Genomic DNA, 17,516 nt, shown 5'->3' on the forward strand with positions numbered 1-17,516 from the left:
GGTGCTCACACAAGCACCTGCCCCTCCCACAAAATCATCCCTTCTTTCCCTCCCCTCCTCCTTCTATCCAAGCCGTCAGCCTGGAAAGGCTGGGGAACTCTGCTCGGATATTCACAGAGTTGTCCCTAAGCTGCTCCTGTGTTGTCTTTGACCAGGTGCTTAAGGATTGTCAGGTTGGAAAGTGAACCTTCAACCCAGTCTGCGGTCCTCAGTGCTGTGGAACAGGTTTTCACTGAGCATATGATAATCCCTGTACTTTGCTCCATTCAGCTTTCCTTCAACCCTGACCAATCTCCCTGCTGCTGAAAAACAGGCACACAGCATGATGCTACCACCAGGCTTCACTGTTGAAATGATATTGGGTGATGAGCAGTGCCTGGTTTCCTCCAGACAAATGTTTAGAATTAAGGCCAAGCTCTTTCATCTTGGTTTCATCAATCCGGAGAGTCTTGTTCCTCACAGTCCTTCAGGTGCTTTTTCACAAACTCCAAACAGGCTGAATGCTTTCTGAATCCACTGTACTGTATGTCATTCTGTAAATGCATTCATTTCTTGAAGAAGCCTGGTCAGGATGCCTGAGTACTACTGAGCAAGAGCATAAAGAGAAGGCGCCAGAGTGCTATTTATAAGGCAAACTGTTATTTTCTGGTGACTTTGTATTCAAATGCAGAACTGATTTTTCCCCTCAAATTTAGGACAGACTCTTTGTCACTTATTTTGTTGTTGCCACTTTAATACTATCATAGGGAGGTAATGAATCTATAAGGGACAAAACCTAGGGTCCAACAGGCAACACTTCTCTAAATTATTATGACCTAAAATAATCAATCCTACAGCTGAATAAAATCCTATTAAACATGTCATCGTATTGGTCAGATTAAAATAATAAGACAGTCATTGTTTAGTGATCACAATTGGGACCAGCTGCTTTGTCATTAAGTGAAGCTGTCACTCAGTGAGAAATCACATGACTGATTGCTTCCCATTCCCCACCTACTCTACCCTTTGGAATGTTCAGCCCAGTACTGGGATAATTGCTTGTTTGTATTTGGAAAGAAAGGGATTAAAGAGAGTAGGGAGTATTTATTTTTTAAAAATGTAGTGAGGCCCACAGTCCAGAAGAGGTCTGGGAGCCAGGATCTGGGAGCGCATTATACAAACAGTTCAGTGTATTCTCCATTGTGTCTGCTCACTCTTGTAATCTCTGCTTTGGAAAAAAACATAAACCAGCCACAGGAAAGACTGCATGCAGAGATAATAATTTCCTTCCCCCTTGCAGAAAGCATGGGATTACAAGAGAGTAAGTGGACCTCTGTCTAACATTTTCATCTGGGACTTCCAAAAATCATTCTATATCTCAAGCAGATGACTTTCTCAATTCCTATAAATCTAAATCATCCAATTTTCTTTCCAACTCTCTACCTTGGACCTCAGATGTATTTCTCTAGAAATTCCACTCTGGTTTTGTTTTACATTGTCAGATAATTTTTCAATGTCTTTTCCCATTTCTTGTCTTAATATTACAAATCTTTTATTTCTTATATAAGAATTTCACAAATCTTATTCATTTCTCAAAATCATCCATTTTTTTCCTGGAGAGCTGCTTCTGGTGGATAATGTCAACCTGACTTACTCTGTGGCTTTCCATAGTTTGGCAATAGCTTTTTTATCTCCCTGGATTAAAGGAAGATTGTGGAATTAAACATATATTCTGGACAGAAGTTCCTTCTGATTAAACTGGGGGGGGGGGGAATTGTAACTAGATACTCCGGATTTTCATCTCTGCTCCCAACTGAAACAGAGCTGATAATGGACATTTACAGTTTTGCTTTCTCCACTCTTAAACTTTTTAAGAAGCAATAATTATAGATGCAGCAAAGATAAGATTCCTTGCAGTGAATTATACCTCCTTTTGAGATCATCAATAAGAGGGATGAAAGATTCAAGACTATTGGCGAAAAAAATGTAACTTCAAACGTTTTTTAAATGTCTAAGAGGACAGAATTCTTATTTTTTCTATTTTTATATGAAGTGAAAATGGATGAAGGAGAAAAGTGGCTGTTTTTTAAAACTCTGCTTACTTAGGCCTTTTTTGTTTTTGCTTTAAAATAACTATTAGAAAAATGACCGGAGAAGGCAGAAGAGGTTCATTAAAAGTACTTGCAATTACTCAAAATGTAATTTAGGAATTCTGAAAAAATGGTAGATTAATTAGATCAAATATTCCTCCTTACTATCTTGTAATCCCTTCCCTCATTTCTGCAAGGAGAAAAAATAAAAATAAGTCAGACGTAGACTGTACGCTAATGGCGGTCATGTGACTATGACATGCTATAAATGTCATAAATGATGGCATTGGTCATAGTTCTTTTTTTCAACACCATCGTAACTTTAAATAGACACTGAATGAGGCAGTTAGTAAATTAGGTCTCTACAGCTGACTCTACCTTACCAAGAAAAAATAATAATCTTAAAATATACATCATCTCTCACTGTAGAATTTCATCCATCTATCTCAAGATAGAACACTGGGTCATACTGAATTTAGTAATTATATGCTAGTGCTTAGATCTCCTAGTGGAATCTTATTCAGATTCTGTAGAGATTCTCAGTCATCCAGGCCATGGTTGTCCCAAAGGTGCTTTTTCAGGAGGCAACTGGACTTTCATGTTTTTTTCTTTGAAGAAGTTTTCTTCTCATCCCAAGAAGCTACTTCAGCTCTGACAGGTATGTTCCTTGCAGACAGCTGGTCATTTACATCCTTTTAGAGCAGGACTGTCAAACACTGCCCGCAGCCCAGATATGGGCTGGCCATGCCCATGCCCGATTTAGCAAAGGGGGGAAAAGTTGTGATACGCCACGTTGTTGCTGTGACATGAGTTTGACGCCCGTTTTAGAGGAGCGTTGAAGCACTTGGTGGTTTATCTGTGTCCTCAGGATCACCTGGTTCATGTAGTCTGCAATTTTTTCTCTTTTTCTTTGAAGACGTATGAACCACCTTCAAAGAAAAAGAAACACTCAAAACTTCAAAGAGGAAAAAAATGCAGACTACAGGAACCAGCACTACTATTCAGGTGGCCCTGAGGACACAGATAAAACTCCAAGTGCTTTAACAACCTTCTAAAAGGATGCAAATGACCAGCTGTCTGCAAGGAATATAAATCCTTCCATTCCCCACCACAGAGCTGAAGAAGCTTCTTGGATGAGAAGCAAAATATCTTCTAATAAAAATCAGAAAGTCCAGTTGCCTCCCGAAAAAGTACCTTTGGGACTTAGATCAGATTGTTAAATTTATAATGGCAAAACATGGTGTTCTGAACCAAAACAATAGGTTCTGGACGAAGCTTTAAGTGAAGAAATAGTATTTAAGATTATAGTTTCACATTAACTGATATGGTGAACCTTGCCAAGGTGGTTTGAATAGTTCATGTCTATGGATGAATTATATCATTGTGTCTGGTAGAGCAAAGTAAAGTTTGAAAATGTCTGTGCAAGAGTGCAACACATATTCAGTTTCAGAAGCAATTTGTGCAGACAGCAGGGAATGATCCTGTATCTTTATTTTTGTTTAAATTGATTTTATTGTAAGTTCTTTGGTTGTTATGATCTGCAGAGTCCTCAAGAGTTGGATGGCCTTTAAGTTTAATAATAATATGAACATTTAGATTTAAGACAGGTGTGAACATGAGCAAAATAGTCTTACATTTTTTCTTAGTTTGGAATTGATGGGACACTTTTCTGACAGCAAAAATTCATGTAGAATTCCCTTCATAAAGAGAGTGATAAGCTTAAACTAATTCTAAAAGCAAAGTTCCGATCTGTATTTAAAAGCCTGAAAGTCACTAAATAATATTACTTTTTAAATACAGATTTTCACATGACCATGTAAGAGTCAACTGAATCTATACGATGCCGGTTTCAAGTACAGTGCTGTTATTCACATTAATTTTTTTTAAAAAAAATCAACTTGATAATATTAGTATCTTACTCAAATAGTTTATTTAAAAAAAATATATTTCTTCCAATTCAGATCATCCCACAAATAACAATTTATAATATAAAATATGTATGCCATTAGTGAATTGAAACAAGGTTTATTGTTTACATTTTTTAAACAGTAAGTTTTGTATGCAAAATATGCATTTCCTAAAATATTTTATTGTACACTCACTGTTCAGAGCAAGCACACAAGACAATATTCTTTCACCGTGTCATGAAGTTGTAAAAATTAACCAAAATAGAAGTGTATTTAAATGTGCAAGCTAGGATATGCATTATTAGACCAATTTATAGGTACATGATTTTCAGTCTGTGTCAGTGGAAACACCCATGTTATAGGTCCAAATGAATTGAACTTTTTTGTTCATGACCTTCTGAAGTGAACTCTTTAACAAGTGAGGCTTGAATGAGCTGATCTCAGCATGTGATCAGCTGAGACATAACTGCATACAACTGCACAAACAAATGGGAAATATGGAGAAGTCCCGCTTGGTGAATCCTACACCAATTCCAATTTTTATGAGGGTGGATACCAAATAGTTCATGGTCCCCTCATTTTAAATACCCAATTTCTGTTACTGAAACAAAAAGAAAATCTAGTGAAATAATAGATAATAGATTCTACATTCCATTGTTATTATCATACAACACCTGTGCATACACTTTTTTTAAAAAAATCCCAAAGTAGAGTTTCCAATATTTCTTTTTTTAACTCTCTTTGTGTTTAACATAGCATTCTGTAGTTCTATATAAAACATGCATTTGTGGGATAAATTATGGACATGGCATGAATGAGTTTACAAATTATATTCTGTACAACATAAAAAAAATAGATTAAGTGCCTCCGTGGCGCCTTTTCCTTCCACAAGTTCTCAAACACATGAAACTGAGATTACTTTCCTGTTGCTAAAGCTATGTGCTTAGAGAATAGAACCGAAAGGCTTAAAATACATCTACAGTATTTTTCAGTTATTGTAAAATTCCTCAAACATTGTGCGATGAAAATGTAAAAATAGTTATATTTTTTTCCAGGAATAAAACACACCGCTAGGATAGTATGCAAAAAAAGTGAAAATCATAGCACTTAGTAAGAATACAAAGTTTGTGACTAATACTGAGAATTGAACAAAGAACTGATTTCAAAATACCTATGCATGAAAGTTATATATTAGTTCTAATACTACCAGTTCATTGTTTCTGGAAGCCATGTTTAGCTGATCCCACCCACCCCCTCCCCTCTCAAACCTATTAGGTACACATTCATATAGACTGACATTGATATAAACATGTAAACATAGTGCACTATTATTCTGCAACAAAGCAAAATTGCATTTAAGAGCTGGTAAACCTCTGCATTCTTTTATCTCTTAAATATCAGCAATGAGCATAAAATTTAAGGGAACAAAATTAATTTAAGGCATTCACAACTGATAAAACAAGACTTGGGACTGCTTGTTAGGTAATAAGTACATACCTGGGACTTTTCATTATATTTAACTGCTGAGTGCAGACATGCTGAATAAACAAGTATGAATGATATAAATGTCAACATTATGGCTTTATACAAGTGCATAGTTGCAAACTGCATTAATGGAATATGAATAAATGTATAAAAATAAAATGGGGGGAAAAAATTAAAAAACCACTTTTGCAGCATTACAATACAATGTATTTATTTAAACACCAAAATACATACAACACACAGTATAATGGTCACTTTTTAAGATGCAGTCTTCATCAATCTGATATGAACCTGCCACTCATTTGCTTTCTTTTGGCAAAGTTGCTGGTAGCGTTTCTCTCCAGAGGCTGAACAAGGATAGATATTCTTCATGACTCCTCGTCATTTTGATCCCTGTCGAGTCTTTGTGGAAAGAGCTTCAAGAGAATCTCTCCCCCCCCCCCCAATGTTTAAATATATATTTATTTTAAGAGGTCTGCGAGTGAGGTGTTCTTGCTCTGGAGACATTTTGTTGTTTTGGCTGCAGACTAGGAGTTTCGTTCACCTGAAGAAGCTGGTTTTCACGTACAAAGATGGTAATGGAGACACACTGGAGGAAAGAGTAAGCCGGGACTTCTAGATTTTTCGCGGAAGCCAGATTTGTATCTTTTTTCTTTTGAGAGAAGCCGGCGGCACAAGGGACAGGTGAACGGAGGGAGAGGGGGGGGGGAACAGGACATGTGAAGAACAGACAGCAAACATCACAGTAGCTCAGGCACAATATAGCAACAAAAGAGAGCAGATAATAAAACCAAAGCTCTGATTTTTATTAAGCGTAATTGGAAACAAAAGACCTGGCCGCTGCTCCTGTTTGGCCAGATGGAATATACTGACCTTGGCAGGCAAGGCCTCTGTCCAAAGCACACACTTCACGTCTTCCTCCTGGGCGTTCTTGAGGTTTTCTTTCCTCACCATTCCAGGCCTTGAGGGCAGAAGCTTGCAGGGCACGGTGATCAGAGAAGGCCAAGGCCCACAGCTCGCACGGAGGGCATTCCAACTGATGGAAGTCTCTTCCTTGCTTTGACCTCCAGAAGGAAGGGGGATGCCAGGCAGTGCTGGAGGCACGGGGGAGGGTGCGGGGCAGCGCAGTAGCGGTGGTAAAAGGGATTTCTTCATATTTGGTGATACAGGAGAATCTTTGTAGTCTAAGTAGTCATCGAGTTACGACTGCAATTGGGCGGGGGGGGAGTTGTGAGTTGTGGTAAAGCACAATGCCACATGATTGCTTGGCGACCACAATCACCAAGTCCTGGTTGTCCCTAGCAGTAGATAGCCCAAAACGCAGCCTTCAGGTCATTAAGTGGGAAGCAGTGGGAGTCCCAGGTAAGGAGCGCAGGGGGGGTGCTGTAGTGGGAAAGCCCTAGGTAACCCGGAGTAGGCCACGTGTGAGTTGGGGAAGGGGTGCTCTGTGTGGGGCAAGTTCAGAAGGCCAGGGAATGAGGGTGCAAGTTATATGCAATCACAGGGAAGGAGGCCATGGAAACAGGGCACAGGAAGTCTGTGTGTATGTGCGTGTGCACGTATACAAGCTCAGGGAAGCCTTAGAAAATGGGCGCAGGGTGCACCTTTCCTTGGCCTCCCTGTGATTGCATGCAGCCTGTGCCTCTTTTCACGGCCTTCCTCTAACCACATGCACTCCACCACCATCCCCTACTCAACTGACTCCTGCACTGGGCCTCCCACCCCCCCACCTGCAGCATATCCCCCCCACTCCTTTCCTGCGTCTCCTTCTGCTTCCCAAGGCTCTTGGGCTGCCTGGTGCCAACAGCAGTCATAACTCAAGGTACGATGTTTCAGTCTTATTTCAGAGGGATGAAGATCACCTTGAAAACTGCATTCCCAGAAGGCAGTTAGCTGGAAAAAGAAAAGAAAAGAAGAGACCTCAGTCAGTTTAAATATAGTAAATTCAAATTCATAAGTCTACGGGCTCTAAGGAAATAGAGGTAGGCAACGGAGGAAATGCTGGATCTCTCAGCCAGTCTGGTTCACATTAGCAAAGCAAAAAGATTTCTCTTTGTTTGTGCATTGATCTTAAGGAGCCGTTAATTTCTTTCCTTCAGATACACAGCATCCTGTCAGTCTCCTTTCAAAATGGATTGTCCCACTTTGCTGCTGGAGGGAACAGAATCACAAAGCTGTTGCAGGATCAGAGATGAGAATGATGCAAAATGGGGCAAAATTTAGGACTCTCAATCATCGAGACTCTTGGCCACAAAGCAGCCCAAGTGCGGCACAGAAAGTCTGAAAATTTCTAGGGTGGTAGTGAAAAAAAATTGTTTTTAATTTTGGGTGATAGTTGGATGAGTAGAATCTAGTTTACGTTTCATTTATTTATTTTAAATGTTTATATAGCAGACTATCTTTCTCCCAATCAAAAATGATTCAAAGGAAAGATTATATTCCCCTTGAAGGTGATTTGGAAATTAGGAAATCCAGCCTATCTTTAAATAATTTGTCGGGGGATGGAGACAAGAAGTTCTATCATTCCTATGCTGATTATCTAGTGTAATATATTTGCAAAGCAAGTTATACCACACTTTAGTATGACCAAGGTACACCAAAGCACGGAAAATCAAGTTTTTACCTTGTCACCTAAATATGAGCTTGCAGCAGCATGTGACATAAGAATAAATTTGAATGTTCAAACGTGGATTTGCACAAAGGCAGCCATACATACATGAAGAGTCTACTATAAGAAGCACTTGTAAATATATAAGGGATTTTGAAATTATAGTTTCAAGGCAATAAAAATCATGCATGGATCAAATTACTGTTATTATTATTATTATTAGATTTTAAGCCAGCACATATAGCTCTCTTGGGAAAAACTGAAAACACATGCTGTAATAAAACCAATGCATTATCCTACAGGTATTCATCTATTTACCTCTTTAGAATAAACACATTGTTATCATCATCGCTATCATCAAGATCGTCCTCAGCATCATCAATATTAAAATCAACATCAAAATCAATATCATCAAATGACCAATCCCAGTCTCTACATGCCATATCAATCAATCTGGAAAATGAGGTTTTATTATGAGCCACGTTAAGAACAATTCTGAATATCAAAACTACTGAAACATTCATTGCTTTTCTTGTGCATGTATTACCATTTCTGACACTGGTTAAAATATAAATCATATGCACAAGTCTTATGTGCATTCTTAAAATTAACTCCTGGATGTCAAAGTGTGTCTCATAATGTATGGAATGCATGGATGTTTCCCAGCAAAAATGACCCAGGGTTTTCATTTATTGTCAGTGCTTACAAACTGGAATGATGAAGAATTGGCACTCACAAATCTTACAAAGTCACCTCATCTTATTTCTGAAAGCATTTTACTAGTGCTTCAGAATTTTTCCAAGGAGGAAGAAATGAGAAAAAAGCATCTGTTTCCTTGGAATATAACTTCCTAGCCATAAAACTTTAGACAGGTACTACCACTTAAAGACAAAAGTTTGACAGAAAAATACGATTTAACAACATGTTCTATTATCTCTATTGCAATATACAAATTAGTGTATGTAAGTAAGTTTAAGTACTTCATACTGAATTACCTTACTCTACAAATGTATACTTGCTGCAACTGTATGTGTCAACATACAAAAAAAACCCAAGATGTAGAAACAAAGTGTTTGTGTAGAATCACACAAACACTTTGTGTGATTAAAGCAACTATGTGAATGTGGTGTTAGGCTTGCGTATCTGCATGTCTCAGATGCAGTGCTAAACTGTTTAGCTCTAAGTAAATGAATCTAAAATTCAGTTACTCCTGTGTGTCCTTCAAATTCTACTCTGTTCATACAGAATTCCTCACAGTGGTTCTTTCTGCAGCACAGCTCAGCTGGGTATAAATCATCTCTGTCCCTAGTCTCCACTGTGGCATCATGTGTTGGCATCTCAATTCATATGGGTCATTTGAGAGAAGCTGAACAAAATGAATGTCCATTCTGCCTCCTTTAAAGCTGAATAAGACCGAAGAACCTTTCATGAGATTTCAATGGAAAGTTCAACAAAGAGGAATCAAGGTGCACCTTGGTAAATCAGAAGAACTGATTCAAGGATCAAGGGCATTTGTGATGATCTGACTGTGTAAATCTATCAATGAAGTCTCCAACAGATATGTCACCCTCTTCAAAACTAAATCCTGCCCTTTCTATCTTTTGTAAGGATATCTGTGACTTTTGTTTTTTCAGATGCTGATTAGTTAACCAATACCATTTGTTTATAAATCAGAATACTTTAAAATGTTGCTAAATCAATAGAGCGGTGCTGTCAAAATATATCAGCTGCCTTTGTAAGTTCCATTACTGCAACTATAAACTAAAATGCATTTAGCAGTCAAAATGAAAGAACATTCCATTATACCTGTATAAAATCAACCGTTCTTCCACCTTTTTTTAAAATCAGTTACTTTACTGTTTATTATATTAATCTATGAAGGAACAAGCTAAACTTAAAGCATATTTCCTTAGTAAGAAACATATATTCCCCCCAAAACTTTAATATTTAAGTTGCAGTTGATATCATTTACATTATGCATACCATGTATCAATTGTGTAAAGCTACACACAGAGTATTCCATAATTATGCATACACACACTTCCACACACACTGGGGTGCTATTACAAATGGAAAAGTCTACCAGTTACCTTGAGAACAAGATAGGAGATAAGTTAGATCTATCCTGTAAGGATAGTGGGATAAACTGTGGACAGTGTGCCCTCTGTGGCAGAATGTTAGGTGCAACCATTTAAGTTCCTGTCAAATAATTGTTTCAGTCACTGAATATAGAATGACATGGTCCAGGAGAAGGTTCAACATGACCCAGGAAGAAATGGGACTTTCCAGATTTCTCTGGAACTTTCTGTTCCTGGGTTGATTTTACCGAACTCTACTTCCTGCCTGAAACCTTTTGACTACTTGGAGAATACTGATCTTAGCATTAATAGTAAAACTAAAGGTTCATATTTAAGAAAAGAATTGTTACACTTAAAACCACTTCATAATTTCAAAGGGATTTAAAATAGACTTTTCCTGACATCAAAAGGAATTATTTGTGCTTCTTCAATAATTTATATGCAACAATTAGAAAAAAAACAGGGCAAAGCATGAAATGCACACAAAATGCTTTTCACGCCATTAAACATACTCAAAACTAATTTGTTGTTAAATGACAATATTTTGGTTTTAGATTACAGCTCCTTAATGAAGCATGGGCCATTATAGGTAATATCAGTAGCAGTTGGGTAATGCAAATGTATACATTTTAAACTGCTTAGCATTTTATATAAATTATTGAGCTAATTATTATACAAATATTGTATATTTCAAAATATTGTCATTTATGCTTTGTAGCCAAATTCTTACAGTTAGTTCTCACTTAACATGCATCTGAACTTCAGTCATAATTCCCTATTACTTACTCTTGATATATTAATAAAAGAATATAGTATAGAAAAAACACAATTCAGTGAAGAATTATTCGCAGAGCAGGCTCAGTACTAAAAAATAAAATAAAACTGTGGTGAAGTAGTGGAACCTAAAACATATCATATGTTTAACAAGCGAAAATGGGCTAATATTTCCTATTGGGTTCAAATCTACAGGTGCTTATTTATGCCTTTATAAGATGGGTGAAATTTCGTTGATGATTTATTCTATATGGTTACCCTGAATTGAAAAATTGAGGAGGAAGGGATGGCCCATCCAACAGGAATAAGGAAGTCAAAGAAAACTGTAAACCAGTTTGGCAGAAGGGCACCTGCGGCATGATTTTAGAGAAGACTCAGGTGTTTCTACTTGTTGCAGGCAGGTGTTATATTTGCACTCCCAGGAAGTTTAGATATTGCACATGGACTGTGCAGCTCTATTTATCTATATACCGCAGGCTCCAAATAAGCAACCTAGTTTTTGCTAATAAAATCGATGCTTGTGTCAACCTTCCTAGTGTTATTGTTAACCTAGCATTCCATTGCTATGGATACATTTTAACGTATGACTTCTTGACTGTCACAAAATTCCCACTCCTGTCACAAAGGTAAAAGAAGATGTCATGTAGAAAATCCTAGGTCCTATTTTAGTATAAATGCTAGGTGAATATAAATGGCTAGTTCATGTATGATATGCCATATGCTAATTAAATATATAAAATAAAAATGCAGGCCTGGAATGTATTATACTCCACATAATTTTCTAAGATTTAAGTTTCACTTTCTAAATCAAATAATTTTACTCTAAAGGAGAACTGTATAAATCAATAACTTTTCATTCCCTCAGACACTGGATAAGAGAAGCAAAGGAACCATGGTTCCTAAGATCCCAATCCACAGATCTGTAGGATTCAGCCATAAGAGAGTAAGTACATATCCTGAAATAAGGGTAGTAGAAGACTTTCACAGGTGGATACATCTCACAAAAGAAATACTTAACATGACTCCCTCAAGTGCCCAGGACAGTGTTTTTAAAAGTTATCACAATTTTGTACGTGTAACTTTTTACCTTGGGGGAAAGCTTTCTTTTTTATTTGGTGGAAGCTGTTTGCTTGGCCGCCTGAGAGACTGGCTGGGCTGGATCTTCATGGAAGTTCTGGGTGAAGATCGTGCAAAAGGATCTGGTGCTGGAGGCTTTTTGGGAATTTTTTTTCCTAGGCGGCTCACCCACTTTTGCTGTTCCTCTGTAGAAGTAGCTAACAGCAATAGATTCTTTGCAGTTGAAATATCATAATTCACTGAAATATATTAAAAACAAGTAGTTCAGAACTGAATCGTAGTAGTACAAAATTGTATTTGAAGAGAAACCATGTCTTATTTTAAGAAATAAATGCATTTAATTTTTTTAAAAATCACATTAAATTACACATTAAACAGCATTTTTGTCCAATCAAGACTAGTCAAGTTGAAAGGGCTGATGTGCAACTTTCCAGCTGAAATTGAGGCAGAATTTTAGCAAGATTTTTCATAGCATTAGCCTTTAAACAATTCAGCCAAGTATAGTCAAGATAAGCCATCTAAATTCTATTGCATTCTCTGATGCCACGAGAGAGGGCACTTTGTTTAAAATCTCTTTATTTCTCGCCTGAATGATACAGCCTAATTAAAGGACATCCTTGGCTCTAAAGCATCTCTGTGGTAGATGGCTACAGAATTTGAAAACCTACATATTCTTCTGGACCATTTTTGGTTATTCTTTTTTTTTAAAATTTAACTATGGACTATGAAGTTTTCTAAGGATCAATTTGCAATCAACTTGGATTTTATTTATTTTAAACTTACCTTTAAAGGAGAATATGTGTAGCTCAAAGTTGATCATCATTGATGGTGCTACCTAGTTTGGGTAATGAAACATCTGCAAGAAAACAACCAGGCTCAGAGAACGCTAAGGAATCCTCAAGCGCTTACCTTTGCAAGGTGCTATTATTTCTTCTTTTTTATCCATGTGATCTTTATGGCATTTGATATGACAACGGCGACATTCAAGAGCAGGAGGAGGTTTGAACATGTTCCACAAAGGCTTCATGCAAGCTTCACAGTTGGTTGGAAAATGATACAGGGTAGGTATAAACTCATGTCCCTTGTGGCAAATATAATTTGATTTTTCCCCTGATGTCTCTGCAGGAAACTCTTGTTCTTTTTTACTTTCTCCTTCATTATCGTAGAGGATCTGGAATTGGGGAAAAAGTCAGTAATATTGATAGAGAAAACATTTTTCTAATGGCAAAAGATTAATTATGGAAAGGTTTCAAATGCTTCTTAAATATTCCTCCTCCCTACAGTAATTCTTAGCAAGATTTTTTTCTATTCTTAACATGGGAAAACAGTGATTTTCTCCACCTAAATTGACAGCATGCATAGGATTATATAATTATTATAAAGTGACTATAAAATAACTTACTTCTGCTGAAGAAAAAATATGGTTCTCAGTAAAAGATATGATGCCTCACAAAAACATCTGGAAAAATTCAGACAGAAAAGTCTTCCCCCACTTTTTTCGGGAGAAAACCCAAATAACCAAAGATCCACGTATATATATGTGTGTGTGTGTGTGTGTGTGTGTGTGTGTGTGTGTGTATCTTTGGTTATTCGGGTTTTCTCCCGTGTAGGATTAGAAGTATCTAGGCAACGTTTCGATGAAGTCTCATTCATCATCTTCAGGCTTGTGTCTTCGGCTCTGTGCTTCTATATTCTATATATTGGGGGGGGGGGGGGGAATCTCCTATAGAACAATTGCCTCTCAGTGTGTTTCTTTCACGTTTGTCCAATAAACATGGCACCTCATCTTTGTCTACATTATATTTGGTTAAATGTTTTTAAATAAGGATACCTGAAAAATCCTGGGAATATCTTTAGAATCTGCTCTGTACACATCCGTTTGTGTGACAGGTCGAACATGGAAGAGTTTGCTGTAGTAGCAGAAATGCAGATATGAAACAAAAATGCAAATTAATTAACCATAAATCACTTAAACATGAACTTGTAATGTAGCAACATTTCTAGTTTTCCCATTTACTTCATAGATCTCATCTTAGACTTTAAATAAGATTTTAACTGTGCTCTTAATCCAAACTTTGATTTTTAAAGCTTTTTCAAGGTTCCATCCACTTACAATGTATCAGTCTGTAGAATGGATTCTCCCCCATGCATCCATTTTGGACTAATGATCTAAATTTGATTAATGGAATAACCATTAAAATTTATGGCCATTTAAAATTATAAAACCCTAAAAGCACTGTATTTTAATTACATAAATATCAAATTTTCTAAAGTTGCTCTGCTTTTCACAGGTTGGTACATTATAGAATGTTTACAAATTCATCAAAGGGATCTAGTTTATTTTAACTAACTCACCATATTGAAAGATGGACTTTGTTAACAGGATTCCAGAATCACAAAAATATTGACTATGTACAGAATGAAACAAAAACATCACAATACTTACTCTATGTCCAGTACCATGTATGGATTGGACTGTTCCTTATCTTGTTCATTATGATAGAATAGTATCTTCTTGCTGCTGACTATTATATACTGTTAAACAATACAAAGTATAAGTTGCAAATTGATTTTACTTATATAATCAAATTTTGTATGACAACTTTTTGACAGAATGAAAGTATGTAAAAGGTTATTTTAATAAAGCAATTTAACATAACGTCCAGTCTGGCTAGTCAAAATATAAGAGAATAGCCTCTCTTCCTACAAAACATATTTTATCTTAAACGTCAAACAAAATAATCATAGTTTTTAGTTATGTATTAATCATATTTCTATGCCATTGCAATAAAAACAACTATCAGCAGCTTCCATAGAAAAAATATAGCATGAAACAAAACCAGTACAAAAAAAAAAAATACAACAATGTACAATGTAAAAATGAAATTAAAAAATGAGAGGATAGGTTAACTTGATATTTGCATAAGTTTTGGGCAATGATCGACATATTACCTTACCACTGATCTCTAAGTTAGGACAACCTAAAACTAAACATCTGGATGGAGGGCTGTTGTGTACTCTTTTCTGCTGCACAACTTTTGAAAAATTTTCTAAGATCCTACACCTAGTATTCCCCATTGAAAATTTACCCAAGTAAAAAAAACGCAACAAACAAAAATAAAAACCAACTCTCTGTGACTTGTGTATGCTTATCTCATAGCACAACAACTATGAAATAATAGCTTCTTCACTAATAGCTTCTTATGCTATTAGTGAATTGGTCTTTTGACTGTAATACATAGCCAGGCCCATAATTTCTTAAAAGCAGCACAATTGCAGAAACAAATGGTTTGATTCATTTTTGAGTACCACCTAGTGGCACATATCATGTCAAAGTAATATCCTAAAAATTGTATTATTTACCTTTTTTACCCAACCAAATTTCTTTGTGTTGTTTCTAGCAGGCAATGATAGCCATCCTTCAAGTCGTGACTCTGAAAAGGATTAAATTAATATTTTAAAACAGTATTATACAGATATACCATTGTTTTAATGTAATGTCTCATTAAGAAAAATGGCATTTACTACACATTGCATTAACCTATAAACTTACAAGCAATAAAACAGCTGAAATTTACAAGCAAAACAAGCGACGTTCTTTTACAGTTATGCCACATCATGTACCTATGTCACATTCTTATTAGTAAAGATATTACGTCCCAGAACAGAAATACACAAAGCATTATTATTGCTGCCTTCCACTCATTTTTACAAAAAAATTAAATACAGCAGAGATTTTATATTGGAGGATATCCTGCAAGAGTTCTCAGTGCATCATCTGGCTGTGACCTCAGCTTGGGAGTTCAAATAGGGCCACCTGATTATTAGTTCAATACAGAAAATTAAAACACTTTCCTCTTTGGAACTGTGAAATTAGGTTTCAGGATTGTGAGAAGCATTATATTTAACATACAGAATGTTGTGTGCTTTCTTTCAAAACCAGTTACACCAATTTTTGTTTAATATTATTATTTAGGATGAAGCACATTAAAATCAAATAAGCATGTGTGTCTTCTTTAGGAAATTGTTGCTTTTATAGATCTTTCTCAAAGTGCAGCATCTGGAGAGATATTACTATTTAAACTAAGTAATAGGAATTTTGATTTTTATCAATAAAAAAGCTGGTTTTAAATTAGACATGTTTTGCACAATTATGTACTATTGACATGTGATTGCTAAGATGCATAAATTAATCTTGCAAATGAATATAGAGGATGAATATATTAAAAACTTATGATCAAATGGGCAAGAAACTTTGGTAATAATTTAACACTTGATCAGCTAGAGAATATGTGGAGTAAAGGACTGAAATTTGCATAGAATTATAACTTGAAAGAGAATTTTTATAAGATGGTGTACCATAAAAGATGTATAAGGAAGTGTCAAACAGATGTTGGAAATATAATCAATGTGAAGGTACTTTTTATCAACTTTGGTTAATATGTAAAAAAAACTAAGAAAACATTAATTCAGATATTTACTGAATTAAAGTAAATATCTGATATATATATTCAGCTTTGTTCAGGTATTTTCCCACGTCATTATAGTTGTGCTTTTAAAGTTGTAGCAACGTTTCGGTAGAATCTCATCTGCCATCATCAGGTTTCTGTATTGGGTTCGTCTGTGAGTCAGACTTTCACAGCTGTTTCTGTTTTAAATTTGGGGCTAGCCTACTACCGTGCCAGAATGGTTTTTTCTTCATCCTGATTGGTTGGGAGTCTTGGTCTGTGTTTATTGGTCTTGGAGTTTGCTGTGTTCTGCTTGATTGGTGTTTCTGGTATCTTCTGTCTGTTTTGTGGCTTTTTTCGTCTTGATTGGCTGGCAACATTGTGTTCCTTTATTGGAGGCCTTTAGTGCAGCTTGGCTCCGAGTAAATGGACGGCTATCATTTATTAGGAAGCTAGGTTTCATCTGGGTGCCTGGTTGGGGTGTGTTTGAGCTGGAGGTATCAGGGGGGATCTGTTTGTGCCCAAGTGTTTGCCTGGCTTGTGGTGTGGAGATTGGTTTGTTTGTGAGTGCAGGCTTCCACATAATTGACAGTCTGGTAGAATCATCTCTTCTCTTCATGCTTTCAGGTCTTTTTTCAATCTCTATGGCTTCTCTGATAATTCTGTAGCTGGTCTTTTCTATATCTCCACAGCACTATCCACACAAGCACCTGGGCACAAACAGATCCCCCCTGATACCTCCAGCTCAAACACACCCAACCAGGCACCCAGATGAAACCTAGCTTCCTAATAAATGATAGCTGTCCATTTACCCGGAGCCAAGCTGCACTAAAGGCTTCCAATAAAGGAACACAATGTTGCCAGCCAATCAAGATAAAAAAAGAGCCACAAAACAGACAGAAGGTATTAGAAACACCAATCAAGCAGAACACAGCAAACTCCAAGACCAATAAACACAGACCAAGACTTCCAACCAATCAGGATGAAGAAAAAACCATTCTGGCACTGCAATAGGCTGCCCCAAATTTAAATCTGAAACCACTGTAAAAGTCTGACTCACAGATGAAGCC

General features: G+C 36.5%; 1 protein-coding gene across 6 annotated transcripts in view; it reads right to left on the reverse strand.

Moving 5' to 3' along the window:
• Positions 1 to 3,980: 3,980 nt before the first annotated feature.
• ROCK2 (Rho associated coiled-coil containing protein kinase 2) overlaps positions 3,981 to 17,516 on the reverse strand; it is a 103,195-nt gene continuing 89,659 nt past the window's right edge. For 3 of the 6 annotated variants that reach the window (XM_087917243.1, XM_087917239.1, XM_087917229.1), the window contains 6 exons: positions 15,362 to 15,432; positions 14,445 to 14,533; positions 13,830 to 13,908; positions 12,908 to 13,169; positions 12,009 to 12,237; positions 3,981 to 7,354 (listed from right to left, as the gene is read on the reverse strand). In XM_087917243.1, the coding sequence (XP_087773369.1) occupies positions 7,351 to 7,354; positions 12,009 to 12,237; positions 12,908 to 13,169; positions 13,830 to 13,908; positions 14,445 to 14,533; positions 15,362 to 15,432 (734 nt within the window). In that variant the 3' untranslated portion in view covers positions 3,981 to 7,350. Of the gene's footprint in view, positions 7,355 to 8,387; positions 8,523 to 12,008; positions 12,238 to 12,907; positions 13,170 to 13,829; positions 13,909 to 14,444; positions 14,534 to 15,361; positions 15,433 to 17,516 lie in introns of all 6 variants that reach the window. The other 3 variants (XM_087917226.1, XM_026695298.2, XM_087917233.1) reach the window with 2 other exon arrangements.

This window comes from Pseudonaja textilis, chromosome 1, assembly GCF_049901715.1.
Source record: "Pseudonaja textilis isolate UNSWEBS1 chromosome 1, rPseTex1.2, whole genome shotgun sequence".
In the NCBI taxonomy this organism is placed as follows: Eukaryota; Metazoa; Chordata; class Lepidosauria; order Squamata; family Elapidae; genus Pseudonaja; species Pseudonaja textilis.